Source organism: Zingiber officinale, chromosome 7B (assembly GCF_018446385.1).
Source record: "Zingiber officinale cultivar Zhangliang chromosome 7B, Zo_v1.1, whole genome shotgun sequence".
Taxonomy (NCBI): domain Eukaryota; kingdom Viridiplantae; phylum Streptophyta; class Magnoliopsida; order Zingiberales; family Zingiberaceae; genus Zingiber; species Zingiber officinale.
This window is the reverse complement of record NC_055999.1, coordinates 11,471,399-11,485,821: the sequence shown is the minus strand read 5'-3', so window position 1 is coordinate 11,485,821 and position 14,423 is coordinate 11,471,399. Positions and strand designations below refer to the sequence as shown.

The following is a 14,423-nucleotide window of genomic DNA, read 5'->3' as shown; positions in this document are numbered from 1 at the left end:
AGGAGACAGCTCGGGGGTGGTAGGCCCAGCTCAGCAGCACGACGAGAGTCACGAGCGAATTGAAAACAATAGCTGGTGGCATGTGTGTGCGATCGATGATAAGTGCAATAGCACGACCCCCAAGGCCCAAGTCGGGGGGCATGAACTGCAACTATGTGCGGGATCGGCCGAACATCCTGACCGGGGTGGAAAGTAGGTCTGGCGTCCCGAGCGCGCGGAAGAGGTTGAGCAGGTGGTTGGAGAACTCTTCTCTCCGGCTTATTAGCAGAGGAGGGCGGTTTGTCTGTCTTCCTTCGCGCAGCCTGCGCTTCATTCACATTGATGTAGCTGATCGCCTCTCTAGCATCTCATCGAAATTCTTTATGGGATTTCTGATGAGATCCCTAAAGAACTCTCCTTCTGTCTGTCCATGAGAGAAGGCGCTCATGAGTATTTCTAACATGGCCGAGGGAACATCCTGAGTCACTTGATTGAAGCGTTTGATATAGCTTCTTAACGGCTCGGAGGGCCCTTCCTTGAGAGCAAATAAGCAGTGGTCCATCTTTTGATACTTCCTGATGCTGGCGAAGTGGCACAGGAATGCAGTCTTGAAGTCTAGGAAGCAAGTGATGGAACCGTGCGACAGTCCATCGAACCACTTCTGGGCGGAACCTGATAGAGTATTCAACAATACTTGACATTTGACGTCGTCGCTATATTGGTGCAGTAGAGCCGCATTTCTGAACTTGCGCAGATGATCCTCAAGATCTTTGCTGCCATCATCTTGTTGGATCGTGATGTTTCGTTAGAGGGGGGGGGGGTGAATATCGATTACGAAAAATTCAAAGTGAATAAGCACAGCGGAAAGAAAATAAACAATGCTAACACAGACCAATTTTACTTGGTTCAGAACTTGTGTCGACTCCTACTCCAAGGCCCGCACTCGTTGAGTGCTTTCGGTGTGCAATCACTAGCAGTTCGAAAATTATTACAAACTAAGTACAGAAAATGCTAATGAAAACAAAAGCAATACCGACAAAGGAATAAATTGAAAAGGAAAACGTGCGTTGTCGGAGCTTCGTTAGCGTCGCAGGAGCGCAGAGCAGCAGTAGAAGATCTTTTTGTCAGTTGTTGTCTTGAGTTCCACCCCTGACCCTCCTTTTATATGAGGCTCGGGGCGCCCTAGTGAGACGTGGCAGGTTTAACCGGCGAGCTCCACGTGGCGATGACGCGATCAGGATAAAATTGCCTCCCGGGCGCCCGAACCTGTTCCGGGCGCTCGGATCCCCTCCGGGTGCCCGAACCACCTTTCTCCAGAGATCCCTTCTCCTGCAAGACAAGGTTAGTCCGAGGCAAATATATAATATGTTTCCTGCAAAATAGAGTGTTAGTTCAGTTTATAGTTTGACAAAAAGAGTATGACTTAGATTCCGTCTTTTCGAGACCTGAATCTAGTCACGATCTCGACTTAGATATCCGAAATTGATCTAAGCCGGATCGACGCCTAATGTTCCCTTCCCGGGAACGCGTCCTCTCAGTCACTCCTTCCAATGACTTACCTTTACTCACCTGCCAGACGTCTGGTCAGCCCTTCGACCCGTACAGACTTCTCGCCAGCTATCCGGTCAGCCCGTCGACCTAGCTGGACTTCTCGCCAAGCGTCCGGTCAGCCCGTCGACCCGCTTGGACTTCTCGCCGGCTATCCGGTCAGCCCGTCGACCTAGCTGGACTTCGTGCCAAGCGTCCGGTCAGCCCGTCGACTCGCTTGGACTTCGTGCCAGACATCCGATCAGCCCGTCGACCTGTCTGGACTTAGCTTGTACACTCAATCAGAGTGTTAGATAAGGACAAACCTAACTTAACCTGATTTGTTATTCATCAAAACCTGAGTTAGATCGTTTGTGCTAACCGCACCAACACATATTCTCCAATAACAGGGGGTCTGTAGCCCTTAGGTAACTTTTCTTCTAGTATTCTTGAGGTAAAAGGAACCTTCTCCTCAGGTTTAGCACGGGGCTCTTCCCTAAGAATTTTAGCTTTCCCCTTCCTTGAATCTCGAGGAAGGGAACTTTCTGCCATAGAGCTCTTCCTTTAGGCTGTGGCCGGGGGGACCTGGCTAATAGTATCCCAGGTCGGGCTCTCGGTAAAAAGCAGGGGGAAATTCCTCAGGTTGTTTTCTCTTAAAGCCTCGATCCGAGATATGCACAGGCTCTTTAGAGGCCTCAGGCGCCTTGCGTGGTCGGAAACAGTAGCTTACTTTTCGAAGGTCGCCCGCCTTTTGGCCTCCTTGAATAGCTCATATTCTCCAACGGTCATGGTCACGTTGATTCGTCTAGAATACTCCATCGTCACGTTCCGGAATAGGTGAGAGATTCCCACAGACGACACCAAATTTGATCTCGTTCGGAAGCTGAGTCGGACAGAGGCTGGCCAAGCTGTCGCCGGTGTTGATGGAAAGTCGTTGAGACGCCTGGTTGATCCGGTACCCCCTAGAAAGGTTCTCACGGGTGGATGACGGGGGCTGATGACGGGGACGCCGACGCGAGGGTTCTACGCACACTCAGCCAAGCCACCTCTACGTTAGAGACCAAGAACCAGGGAAAAGTCCCTGTGTTAGGCCCTCCGATGCTCAAGTCAGGTACTTTTTCCCTAGAAGCACAGTGAAAGGACGAAAAGTAAAAGACGAGAATGAAAAGATGAGTGAGTGTACTTACGTAGAGACAAAGCCTCCATTTTTATATGGCAGTGGGTGCTTCTGGAGTCTGACGAATGTCAGGGAATGTCGGGTGTCAGGATTTGTCTGGCGATGAATGACTCCTGACATCTTCTTATAGGTCTGAGGAGGGATTAGGGGGCAAGGAGCCACAAACCGTTAGCATATTCCCTGACATGTGGTGATTATTCTCTGACGGGTTGTTACGATTCTCTGGCTTGATTGTCGTGTAGTGCTTGTTTGCTCTGGTCTGTTAACCTTAGACTGGGTCTTTGTACATGTAAATCTTGACCTGTAGGCCCAGACCTGCATATCCTGGCGCATTCCCTGGTGTGTGTTTGTTGTCCTGTGTATCCAGATCCGTACTCCCAGCCCTGCATTTGCCATTCGATCTATCTCGGTAGATCCAGACCTGCACATACCGCCCTATAAGACTTCGTCCACATATCCTGACCTGTACGTCTTTGGTCTGTGTATCTTGTTCTGCGTATCTTGTCTTGTAGATCCCGACCTGTAAGCCTTAGTCCTCATATCTCGACTTGTCTTTGGTCCGTGTATCCTGCTCTGCGAGTCTTGGTTCGTATATCCTGACCTGTACACCTTGTCCGTGTATCCTGTTCCGCAAGTTCGTAAGTCCTGACCTGTCATCCTTGGTTTGCCTATCCCGACCTGTACGCTTTGTCCGTGTATCCTGTTCCACAAGTCCGTAAGTCCTGACCTATAATCTTTAGTTTGTACATCACGACCTATACCCCTTGTCCGTGTATCGTATTCCGCAAGTCCATAAGTCCTGGCCTGTCATCCTTGGTTTGCCTATCCTAACCTGTACGCCTTGTCTGTGTATCCTGTTCCGCAAGTCCGTAAGTCCTGACCTGTAATCCTTGGTATCACGACCTATATGCCTTGTCCGTGTATCTCAACTTGTGTCTTTGGTCTGCGTATCCTGCTCTGCGAGTCTATAAGTCCTGACCTGTAATCCTTGGTTTGCATATTCCGACTTGTACGCTTTGGTCCGTGTATCCGGTGCCGCAAGTCTATAAGTCCTAACCTGTAATCCTTGGTTTGCATATCTCGACATGTACGCTTTGGTCTGTGTATCCTGTGCCACAAGTCTATAAGTCCTGATCTGTAATCCTTGGTTTGCATATCCCGACCTGTACGCTTTGGTCCTTGTATTCGGTGCGGCAAGTGACCTGTAATCCTTGCTTAGCATATCCTGACCTGTACGCTTTGGTCCTTGTATCCGGTGTCGCAAGTCTATAAGTCCTGACCTGTAATCTTTAATTTGCATATCCCGACCTGTGACGTGGGCCCGACCCTGGCTACCACTAAGGCTTGGCCCTATCCGCCATGTAACCTTATCCTCTGACTGTCGCGCACTGCCGCGTAGGCTTGACTGCTGACCTCCACGGGGGCTGGACTTCTGACCACTACCACGTATGCTTGACTTCTGACCTCCATAGGGCTGGACTTCTGACCGCCTCGTGGGCTTGACTTTTGACCACGTCAGCTATCCGACCCCCCTCTCATGCGCCATATCAGTACCGATCAAACTTGAGTCGATTGCACCAACAATTGTTGCATTAATAATTGCATGATATTTTAGAATGAAGATAGTGAATTAATTGAATGCAAAATCTGTACTTACCCTCGTTATAAGCATGATAGTCACATATCAGAGAAGAAGAAGAAACAATTGCATGAAAAGTTATGTATTACTTCCCGTTAACTACTAGATTTCATTGCTTCTATGCATCTGCTGCAACAGGATGCCGCATAAGGTGACATCATGACCATGTGCAAGAAAGAGGTATAATATGCCATCCTTGTGAGCCCTAGATGAAAACTTCTTGATACAACATTTTTCTCTTTTGTAATAGAACAATGTAATGTGAGCCTTTCTGTAAATAAATTTCAACCATTTGGTCATTCAGGACAGTAATATTTATCTTGGTCAGTTATATTAATATTATTCAACTTACCGTTAGGAATGTATATGAAAGATGAATTCATGTTCCTAATTGTATTTATTCCAGGTTTAACCAATATGAAAAAGAAGATAGATATTTTCTTACAACATTTGATTACCAAACTAAATGAATTATGGAATGTAAGCTCAGAAATTTCTAATATTACAAGTAAAACTAATTTTACATTGCATACTATCTTATTATGGACGATCAGTAATTTTTCAGCATACTCAATGTTATTAGGATAGAGCACGGTTGGTAAATTAGCATGTCTATATTGCATAACAAAGGCTAATGTATTTTCATTACTTTACAATGTAAAGGTATTCTGATTTAATAATTATCATAAATTTTTACCAGTTAAATTTTCTTTTAAATAAAATAAGATAGTTTTAATTAAGAATGTTGTAGTCCTCTCTATCTACTAGGCGACAAGAGCCTTATTTCCTCGCCTTTCCTTTCTCTTTTAGGTTTGGTTTCTGTCCTTGTTTAGGTTTGGGTTCCGCACTGCAAGGGAATCTCCATCACCGCCGCCGCATCCATTTCGATCGTAAGCACTTCCTCAACTCTTTCTCTTGGTACAACATTTGATGGATGTATGTAGATTAAATTGTTTCCGAGATCCTTCTCTTCTTTTTTTGTCAGATTGTTTGAGATTAGGGCTTTTTCTCATGCCAATTATTTCTGCGATAAGTGAGTGGACTGCATAATGTGTTTCCAAAGCGTAGCAATTTGTTCGAAAGATTGCGTGATAGCTTTACCATCGGTTGATGGTTAATATGATTTTTTTGAACACTTTTGGAATCATGCATCGCCTCGACAAACCGTTAAAATGCTATTTTGTGTGCTTGTGTCCTTTATACTGGCTTTAGTTAGCCAGAGACGTCCAGAAACATAAAAGGGAAGCTAGTCTATTGAAGTACTGATGTTTTGCTTGTGCATGCACATCATGAAGAATTGTTTTAGGAGCTTTATATGATTGTTATCATTGTTCCAAGTATGATTTTATTTGATTATATTGATGCGATGAGTGATATTTGATTTTACCTTTTAAATTTCACACTTGTTATGCAACGACAAGCTGTGTTAATCCCAACTACTTGTGGTCAGCTAGTGAATTTAAATTATATTTTAGTATAAAAACTTCTTAATACTTTTTATCCATTCTCTTTTCATGTGACATTCATAATGGTGGATCCATAACAAAGTCCATCCTAGAAGTCCATTGGATTGGCTCTGATTGTTTTTTTCCAGTACAGTTTTGTCCAACTTTCTTGGTGATGGGTATTGGATATATTTATATTCTGGAGTATCATTTTCTTTGGATCTGTTAAGTTTATCATGATTCATTATTTCATTCTTTGGGATACATGATATTTCTTTCCTGCATTCTAGCCTATATAATCCTTATAATATCTATAATACTAAGCATGTAACATGCTGAATCATTTTGTTGTGGTATGGTCCTGAGGTTATATCCTTCTGACCATAGACAATTCTCCAACCAAGGAATGCTTTAAAACCTTAAATGTGAAGCAATGTTTCTTTTATTAGCGTGGCCTTTTTTTGTTTTTGTTTTTCTAGCAATCTTGTTCATTGGTTTACAAGTCAGCATTCTTTGTCTAGCTTTCACCAACTATTTTTCTTTTTATTTGTCTAGTTGAATTATGACATTCAACTCCTTTTGTTTTATTTTTAGTATAAGCTTCGATTACAACCAATACATGGGTGATTAGCGATTCTCCTAAGACCAAAAATATAGTTTTTTTCCTTTTCATATTAACTATATTGCAAGAGTAGGAGACTACATTCATAAATTAAGGAAAAATAGAATAAATTTCATTAAGTAGATTATTAATTAGTAGATAGTACTTTATATATGTTTTTGACTTGACTATATATTTAAACATCAACTTTTTAAATATGATGTCCTCCTATAATTTCTCTTGTAAAAGTTTTCTAGAAGTATAACCTTATAATTTTTCTGGTTTTAGAACTTTAGGACTTAGTCCCTACAATCATCAATCAGTTAGGTAAGCCTTCTCATTGTAATTTGATTCCATAGCTAACTTCTGTGAAATGCACCAATTGTACTTCACACTCATATACGTCACTAGTTATAATTTTCTTTAACTTGCTCTTGTAATCTTTTGATATGCTTCATGAAAACAATCAGTGTTTTCTAATCTTGACTTGGAATTCTAGAACCAACGGAGGCTCACTGAGCAATTCTAGAAACAAGCACCTCATGTTGCTCCTGCTACTAAAGGTGGAGAAGATGATGAAGATAATATCCCGAGCTTGTGCCTAGAGAGACATTTGAACAAGTTGCAGATCAGGAGAAACAAGCTTCAAGGATATGGATCATCCAACAAGTTTGTACTCTGTTTTCTATGTTCTAATTGCTATGTCTTGCAATTTATGATAGTTATCAGAACCAGTTATTTGATTAGTGATGTGTATAGTTAATTTTGTAAAGCGTAAGATTGATTAAGAAATTTATTGGGATACAATTAATTTTATAAATCTTAGTTGGCATAATTTTGTAAATCTTCTTCTTTGTACAGTTAATTATGTTTAATAAATAGACAATAGATTTTTTTATAATGACAATAATTTTTAACTATTGAAAAAAATGATTAAAGATAGCAACTCTGAGATATTGTGAAAAAAACATCTAAAGACAATAGTTTTTAAATGTTGCAAAGCTATTATCTTTGATATTAAAAGATAATAGTTTAAAACTATTGTAAAATTGTTGTCTATTGTGTTCAAAGACAATGATTTAAACCTATTGTCATTTGGCGTACTTTTAATGATAGTGTCAATTACAACAGTTTTTAAATTGCAAAGACAACAAATAAAATCTGTTATGTATGATAATGACCACTTTTGTTATAGTGTCTATTCATTCCCAAGTCTTATTCTGATATAGTGGTAGTTGATTTTAAGATAAATTTTTTAGAAGACCCTAGAATCGGATAGCTGCTCAAATATGTCATCCAAACGGAGAATTTGAAATCCATACTAAACTATAATCTTGTTGATAGCTTGGTTGCCAACACACATACATCATGAAACTTTTTTTTTTTTTGGCACTAGTAGAGCAAGAACTGTATATGAGCTCATGCTCTCACGGATGTAACATTTTTCTAGCAATTCCACCAACTTATGTTGAAAATTTCAACTTCCTTGAACTGAGGTGATATGCTGATAGATTAGGCAAACTTGACCTTTGAACAAGATTAATCTAATGTTGGATATCTCTCATAGGTGGTGGGCTAGGAGGAAGATCTTCTGACATCAATTCAAAATAAAGTCTGCTAGCATTTGTTGTATTTCGGTTGGTAAGACACTGTCTTTGGCTATGACATTGTTTTAGCAAGGTAGAAAAGCAGAGACAACATCTCCATACTCCATCTCATTTAAAAACATAAATATAGAAAGTCAATTAATAGTTTTGGCTACTAAAGTTGAGTGATTCTTTCTCACTGTGGCGCTAACACAATCTTCTTTCCTTTGATATAAAGGGTATAAGTATTCTTTCGTCCATCATGGACAATGCTGCAATCATACTGCCTAGATCATCCAACAATATATGACATATATCCATGATCACCACATTACACCAAACATTATCAAAATATTTACTGCCAATTGAAAAAGGTATGAGACATCACCTATCTACTGTTACCTCACGATTTTTATTTAGTCATGATAATTTATATGACTTTGGATGACGGTCTACCTCCAGCTGTAATTTCTAGACAACCATATCGGATACTACGTTCTTATAACTTCAGCTGTCGATGATCATCTTACAAGCTTTATTTGCGACGGTGTGTGTAGTGTGAAAAATATTGGTTCTCAACCACTCATCCTCTGAATCACTCTTGTAAGTAAGAAGAATCTCACGAACTACCAAAGTGTCATGATTATCACCGTAAAGCATCTTGTTAATTTCTTCATTATCATACGTCGGTTCTCCAATTACTTTTGTCTCTTCTTCCACATCCTCCTTGATCAATAAATTTTTACCTTACTGATTAGCAACAGTAAGTTTTCTACATTCGTTTGCCCTATGTCCTTATTCACCACAATTAAGGGGACTTATAATTAACATGTGGTAGCAGCTGCTATAAAGGATGAGAATCCTGAGGGCAAATTGATTAGCTATTTTGGTCACCTTTAACTACTGGTTTTCGATTCTACTATTTTTCAACCACTAGTGGACAATGGTAGGCTTCTAAAATCATCCACAATGAATAAAGGCTGAGGACATCTTGCAAGGGCTAGTGTAACCCCTTAGTTATCGTGCCACCATCTTCTCCTCAGTCTCAGATAAGTCATTCTAGGCAACCAACTGGTAAAACTCCTCCTTATAATCGTAGATCGATCTCACGCCCAGTCTCAATGCGTGAAGTCGTTGAAACAGAACTTTGGTGTAGCTGAAAGGAAGGAAGTGTCCCCTCATCATTTACTTCATCTTATTCTAGTTAGTTATTTGGGGTTTTCCCTGTATGTCTCGTGAGCACCGAATTCTCCCACCACACAGATACTCGACCTTTGAGTTTGATGATAATCAACTTTACCTTCATTCAATCTGGAACTTCCATATAATCAAAGATTCGCTTCACTTCATTGATTCAATCAACGAAGCTCTTTGTTGTAATATACCAAAAAATTCAAATAGATCAACTCAAAAACCAAGGTCTCCAAAATGCTCCTCCCGACCATGACGTTCCCTGTATATGTAGCCCAATAGTGATATGAGTTCTCGAAAATAGACTCAGATCTCACAATCTTCAAGATTTCACGCCGTTAGACATTGGATTAAATCGGTGAGCTAGACCAAAAAAAAAAAAGACATAAAGATGTGATTGTCAGGATCTGTCCAAAACATGATGCGTCGTTACACCAACCGGTGGCCATCTCAAATTATTAAGCCTACCGCATACAACTTAATCCGCATTTCTCATTTCTGCGGCCGCTGCAGGCTACCGTCCAGAAAGAGTTATCATTAACTCTTCGAACTGAGCGGTTGAGAAGGATGATAATGAAGCAATTCAACTTCGATACTCTCTTATATTCTTAGCTTTTCCAGTACTTCTATTTCCCATTAATGGCAAAGTCCCACGCCCTCCCTCTCAACGAGAGAGTTTCTGTCAACAACACTCTCCAACGGCTCTCGGATGTTGTAATCCTCTCCCTCCTCCTCTCCCTCCTCGCCTATCGTCTCGCCTCGCTTCATCGCCATGGAACCACTTGGCTCGTCGCCTTCGTTTGCGAGTCATGGTTCGCCTTCATCTGGTTCCTCTATCTCAATGCCAGATGGAACCGGATCGTTTACAGATCTCACCCCCAGCACTTAGCAAACACGTAAAAAAAATCACTAATATCATCAACTTCTCGATCGATGCCTTCAATAGTATAGATCGCACTTTGGATGGATGCAGGTACGGTGATCTTCCAGCCGTGGACATGTTTGTGACCACCGCCGACCCGACGCTGGAGCCTCCGATCATCACCGTCGACACGGTACTCTCCTTGCTGGCCCTGGACTATCCGGTTCACAAGCTTGCTTGCTATGTTTCCGACGACGGAGCGTCGCCAGTGACCTTCTTCTCCTTCTCCGAGTCCGTGGAGTTCGCCAAGCTCTGGGTTCCCTTCTGCAAGAAGCATGGCGTGAGAGTGCGAGAGCCTTCCGTTTACTTCTCTAGCACTGAACCACAGCTGAACTCCTCAGCTGACTTCATCCAAGAGTGGAGGCATGTCAAGGTTTGATTTATTAATTAGTGGAAATTAATTTAAATAGATCTTTAATATACTTAATGTTATTGTCGATGTATATGAATTGTTAATCATAGAATGAGTATGAAGAACTAAGTCGAAGAGTTGCATCTGTAAATAATGAAGACCAAATTCCTAATTACCACAGTAACGATGAGTTCAAGGACTTCTTCAAGATCGAGAGCAAGAACCATCCAACCATAGTCAAGGTATCATATATATCATGCATATATCTGACGACTTAATTATTATCCCTTAATTTCTAATTAAACCGCCATTTATTTAGCTATTTAATTATTTTATATTTGTTTGCCTCATATGAATCACTTAGATTTTATGGGAGAACAAGAAAGGATCAGAACAAGAAGGGATAATGCCACATCTAATTTATGTGGCCAGAGAGAAGAGGCCAGAGCATCCACATCACTACAAGGCAGGAGCCATGAATGTTCTGGTAACTATTAATTAATTGCATAAGATTGAACAATCAAAGATGTTCGAATTAATTAATAGAGCTTAGATATCTAAATGAATCAAACTCAAATTCTTAAAAACGAGACCAATTAATTTATTTTAAATTTGATTAATAACTTGCTCGACCCATTGTTTTATAAAACTCAGTTAGTTTTGCTTTATCGAAGAAAGCATATATGTTTACACTTTACAGTATCTGTTTCAGCAAAACTTACGTTACTGAATGGCAGACGAGGGTGTCAGGTGTGATGACTAATGCACCATTCGTGCTCAACGTCGACTGCGACATGCTCGCCAACAACCCACAAGTCATCCTCCATGCCATGTGTCTGCTCCTCGGCTCCCCCGACGAGGGGAACAATAATGCCTTCGCCCAGGCTCCGCAGCAGTTCCATAGAGCTCTCAAGGACGATCCCTTCGGAAACCAACTCGTAGTCCTCCAACAGGTCTGCTTGCATGCATCGTAGCTCGAATCATCAAATAAACAAAACAATTTAAGTGCCTGCACTGATTCTCTTTGTAAGAGATTAATTGCTTTCAATCTTTTCAGTCCCTTGTGCCCGGTATACAAGGTATTCAAGGCCCGTTTTATGCCGGAACAGGATGCCTCCAACGGAGAAAAGTCATATATGGCGTCCCACCAAATGGTTCCAGATTTAAGAAGAAAGGCGGCAAATTTTTTTCTCGACTCCAATTGCTGGAATGCAGTTCGAAGGACAATTCAACAGAAATGTTGTCTCGCGAAGAACTTCAGTTGTTCTACGGAACCTCTATGGAATTCATGCACTCGGCCGTTCAAATAACCGCAGGAATCAGTAGTCCTGGATTACCCAGCGACCTTTCCAGTCGTGTTGCAGTAGCTGAAATGGTTGCTTCTTGTTCTTATGAATTCAACACAGCTTGGGGCGATGAGGTGTATATGCATTACGTCAACAAATTTCATTATAATTTCGATGCTAATCTCAGTGCGTTTTCAGATTGGTTGGGTTTATGGTTCGATGACGGAGGACATCCTCACAAGCCTGAGGTGCCATTCCATGGGATGGAGAACGGTGGCTCTGATGCTGGACCCACCTGCGTTCCTCGGCTCTGCCCCCGTAGGCGGTCCGGCGAGCTTGACGCAGCACAAGAGGTGGGCAACAGGCCTTCTGGAGATCCTGGTTAGCAAGAAAAACCCGGTAGTTTCTGTCATCACCAAAGAGCTCATGCTCCGGCAATGTCTCGCGTACTTGATCATACTTGTTTGGGCTGTGAGATCCATCGTCGAGGTCTGCTATGCTCTGCTCCCGGCTTACTGCCTCCTTTCGAACTCCACCTTCTTGCCTAACGTAAGGCACAAGCAGTTTGTTCTGTAATGCATTGCATATATAATTAACAATCCTTGAAATGTTGCAGACATCAGAAGTGGGTTTTGTTGTGGCATTGGCTCTTTTTGTGACCTACAACATCTACACATTGGTAGAATACTTCCGCTACGGGTTGTCGGTGAGAGCATGGTGGAATAACCAGAGGATGCAGAGGATTTACTCGTCCACCGCATGGCTTCTCGGCTTCTTCAGCGTTGTCCTCAAGCTTCTCGGCATCTCGGACACCGTCTTCGAGATCACCCAAAAAGAGCAGCAAAGGCCGGGTGAAGACGTGGACGACCCCGGGCGGTTCACCTTCGACTCATCGCCGCCGTTTGTTCCAGGGACCGCGGTAATGCTGGTCAATCTGTGGGCCTTCGCCGTCGGTTTGCTGCGAGTTCTCAGTACCACCGACGCCGAAGGACCGGGGATCGGGGAGTTTGTCTGTAGCGGCTGGATCTTGCTCTGCTTTTGGTCGTTCTTGAAGGGGCTCGTTGGGCGCGGGAGGCATGGGATTCCCTGGCCGGTCATTGGCAAGGCAATGGTGATGGTTGGCCTTTTCCTGCAGTGTTGCAAAACTGCATGAAATTGTAGCTTTACACTGCATTCAAATATACTTAAAGAGCACAACGCTGTTATATGTTCTTTAATCTCATGCTCATAATCTGTTTAGAGGTTCCTTCAATCTAAATGAATCACTTCTCAGCATTTTGTGATGGTTTAAAATGACCCAATTCAACTGCTCTATTGGTAAGTGATGTGAAACATTGAGCAATTCTCCTAATCAATGACAGCTGCAAATGGCCCATATGTAAGTGATTGGGGACTCCACATGTCATCCGAGTTGGTATGTGGTGGGATGCTTGTCACATGAGGTCTTGGGATCGAAACTCAGGATAGTCGGGGCATAAATCCCCGGTCCCTGTGCAACTCACCCCACCTGTCACATGCTCGCTCAGGATGCTGTGATTTACCTCTCTCGTGATGACCTTGGGTCGGGTGCGGCGGGGGCGCTGGGACGAGCGATTTCGCCTTTTGCCACATATGTAAATGATTGAGACAACACACAGGATCTGAAGATTTGGTGCAGAGAAATTAGGCAAGCAAAAGATCCAACTTATCGGTTAGTGCACACGCATGAGACTCGAGATGGATCGGCTTTACCTTGATCAAAACAAATAAAGTTCCTGATGATGATGGAGATTCATTTAACTAGACAAAATTAGAGCGGGATTTTACCAATAGAATTCTTTTTCACTTGACATTTACTGACGAATTCAGTTGATAAATACTGATTGAATTTGGATTCAGTCGGCGAGTTAAATTGGGAAATTAGATTAAAGTTACCGCTTTGGCTCCTCTCCCGCTCTGTTGGTTGGCTACGACAACCTTGCTCACGGAGCTTGGCCAATCGGCTTGCTCGTGGCCCCTTAGTTGCAAGCCTAGCTAGCCGGCTGTGGCTAGCTTGTTTGTAGTTCGTTGGTCGTGAGCTTGGTTGGCCGTGGCTGTCTTGCTTGTAGCCCCTTGGCTTCAAACTTGGCAGGTTGCGGTGGGCTTGCTCATAGTCCCTTGGCCGTGAGCTTAGCCAGTCGCAGCCAGGTTGCTCTCAGCCATCTTGGCCGCTGTCGACTGTGGGGATAGCCAAGTGGCTGTCGTGAGCTCGGCTTCACCAACTCGGTCTAAATTTAAAAAAAAATGTCCAAATTTGATTTAAAATATCTTGATATTACATACGATGATAACTTTTATTCATAAATTTCCTTTAAGTGCACCAATTCTTAGATTGAAATATGTTGTAGTTGTTGGATAGGTATGTTAAGTCTAAACTTATTACTAATGTTACATAACAGATTAGGTCAAAAGCTAATTTTATGTTACTAAATTAGATCAAAAATGTCTTCTTCTTGTGTTATTAATGTTGAAAATTTTATGCTCATTAAAATACAATGTATACGAATAAGGCTTGGATGTATAACAAATTAAAAAATAGATTTATCCAAAATGAATATTTTATTGGAGTTGAAGATTTTGTGAGTTTTGCTAAGAGTCATTTAGAATGTATGAATGGTACCGAGTTACATTATTTGTGTAATCATTCCAAATGTAAAAATAAAGTTTTCCATGATGAGAATACTGTAAAAGTACATCTTT

General features: G+C 42.0%; 2 protein-coding genes across 3 annotated transcripts; one reads left to right on the top strand and one right to left on the bottom strand.

Annotated features, from left to right (window-relative positions):
* Positions 1-313: 313 nt before the first annotated feature.
* LOC122004168 lies at positions 314-2,325 on the bottom strand. The gene is made up of 2 exons (XM_042559095.1): positions 2,237-2,325; positions 314-692 (listed from the first exon to the last, which is right to left on the bottom strand). Exons 1-2 carry the CDS (start codon positions 2,323-2,325, stop codon positions 314-316), a joined length of 468 nt encoding a protein of 155 aa, XP_042415029.1.
* A 2,747-nt stretch (positions 2,326-5,072) lies between these two features.
* LOC122005298 (cellulose synthase-like protein H1) lies at positions 5,073-12,988 on the top strand. 2 transcript variants are annotated; one of them, XM_042560284.1, is made up of 10 exons: positions 5,073-5,212; positions 6,868-7,037; positions 7,936-8,009; positions 10,119-10,440; positions 10,530-10,661; positions 10,784-10,906; positions 11,157-11,372; positions 11,477-11,839; positions 11,904-12,254; positions 12,322-12,988. In XM_042560284.1, the coding sequence occupies exons 4-10, from the start codon at positions 10,144-10,146 to the stop codon at positions 12,856-12,858; spliced, it is 2,019 nt and encodes a 672-aa protein (XP_042416218.1). In that variant the 5' UTR covers positions 5,073-5,212; positions 6,868-7,037; positions 7,936-8,009; positions 10,119-10,143; the 3' UTR covers positions 12,859-12,988. The 2 variants fall into 2 exon arrangements, with proteins under 2 accessions (XP_042416218.1, XP_042416217.1); XM_042560283.1 differs by lacking the exons at positions 5,073-5,212; positions 6,868-7,037; positions 7,936-8,009 and adding an exon at positions 9,630-10,041.
* Positions 12,989-14,423: the final 1,435 nt, after the last annotated feature.

Excerpts from the sequence above, each read along its gene's own strand:
- LOC122005298 (XM_042560283.1), top strand. The coding sequence starts at position 9,785 with ATGGCAAAGTCCCACGCCCTCCCTCTCAACGAGAGAGTTTCTGTCAAC. Across the intron at positions 10,662-10,783 it reads ACCATCCAACCATAGTCAAG|ATTTTATGGGAGAACAAGAA; the intron begins GTATCATATATA and ends TGAATCACTTAG. Across the intron at positions 10,907-11,156 it reads CAGGAGCCATGAATGTTCTG|ACGAGGGTGTCAGGTGTGAT; the intron begins GTAACTATTAAT and ends ACTGAATGGCAG.
- LOC122004168 (XM_042559095.1), bottom strand. The coding sequence starts at position 2,325 with ATGGAGTATTCTAGACGAATCAACGTGACCATGACCGTTGGAGAATAT. Across the intron at positions 693-2,236 it reads AGGCGGGCGACCTTCGAAAA|CGACGACGTCAAATGTCAAG; the intron begins GTAAGCTACTGT and ends GCACCAATATAG.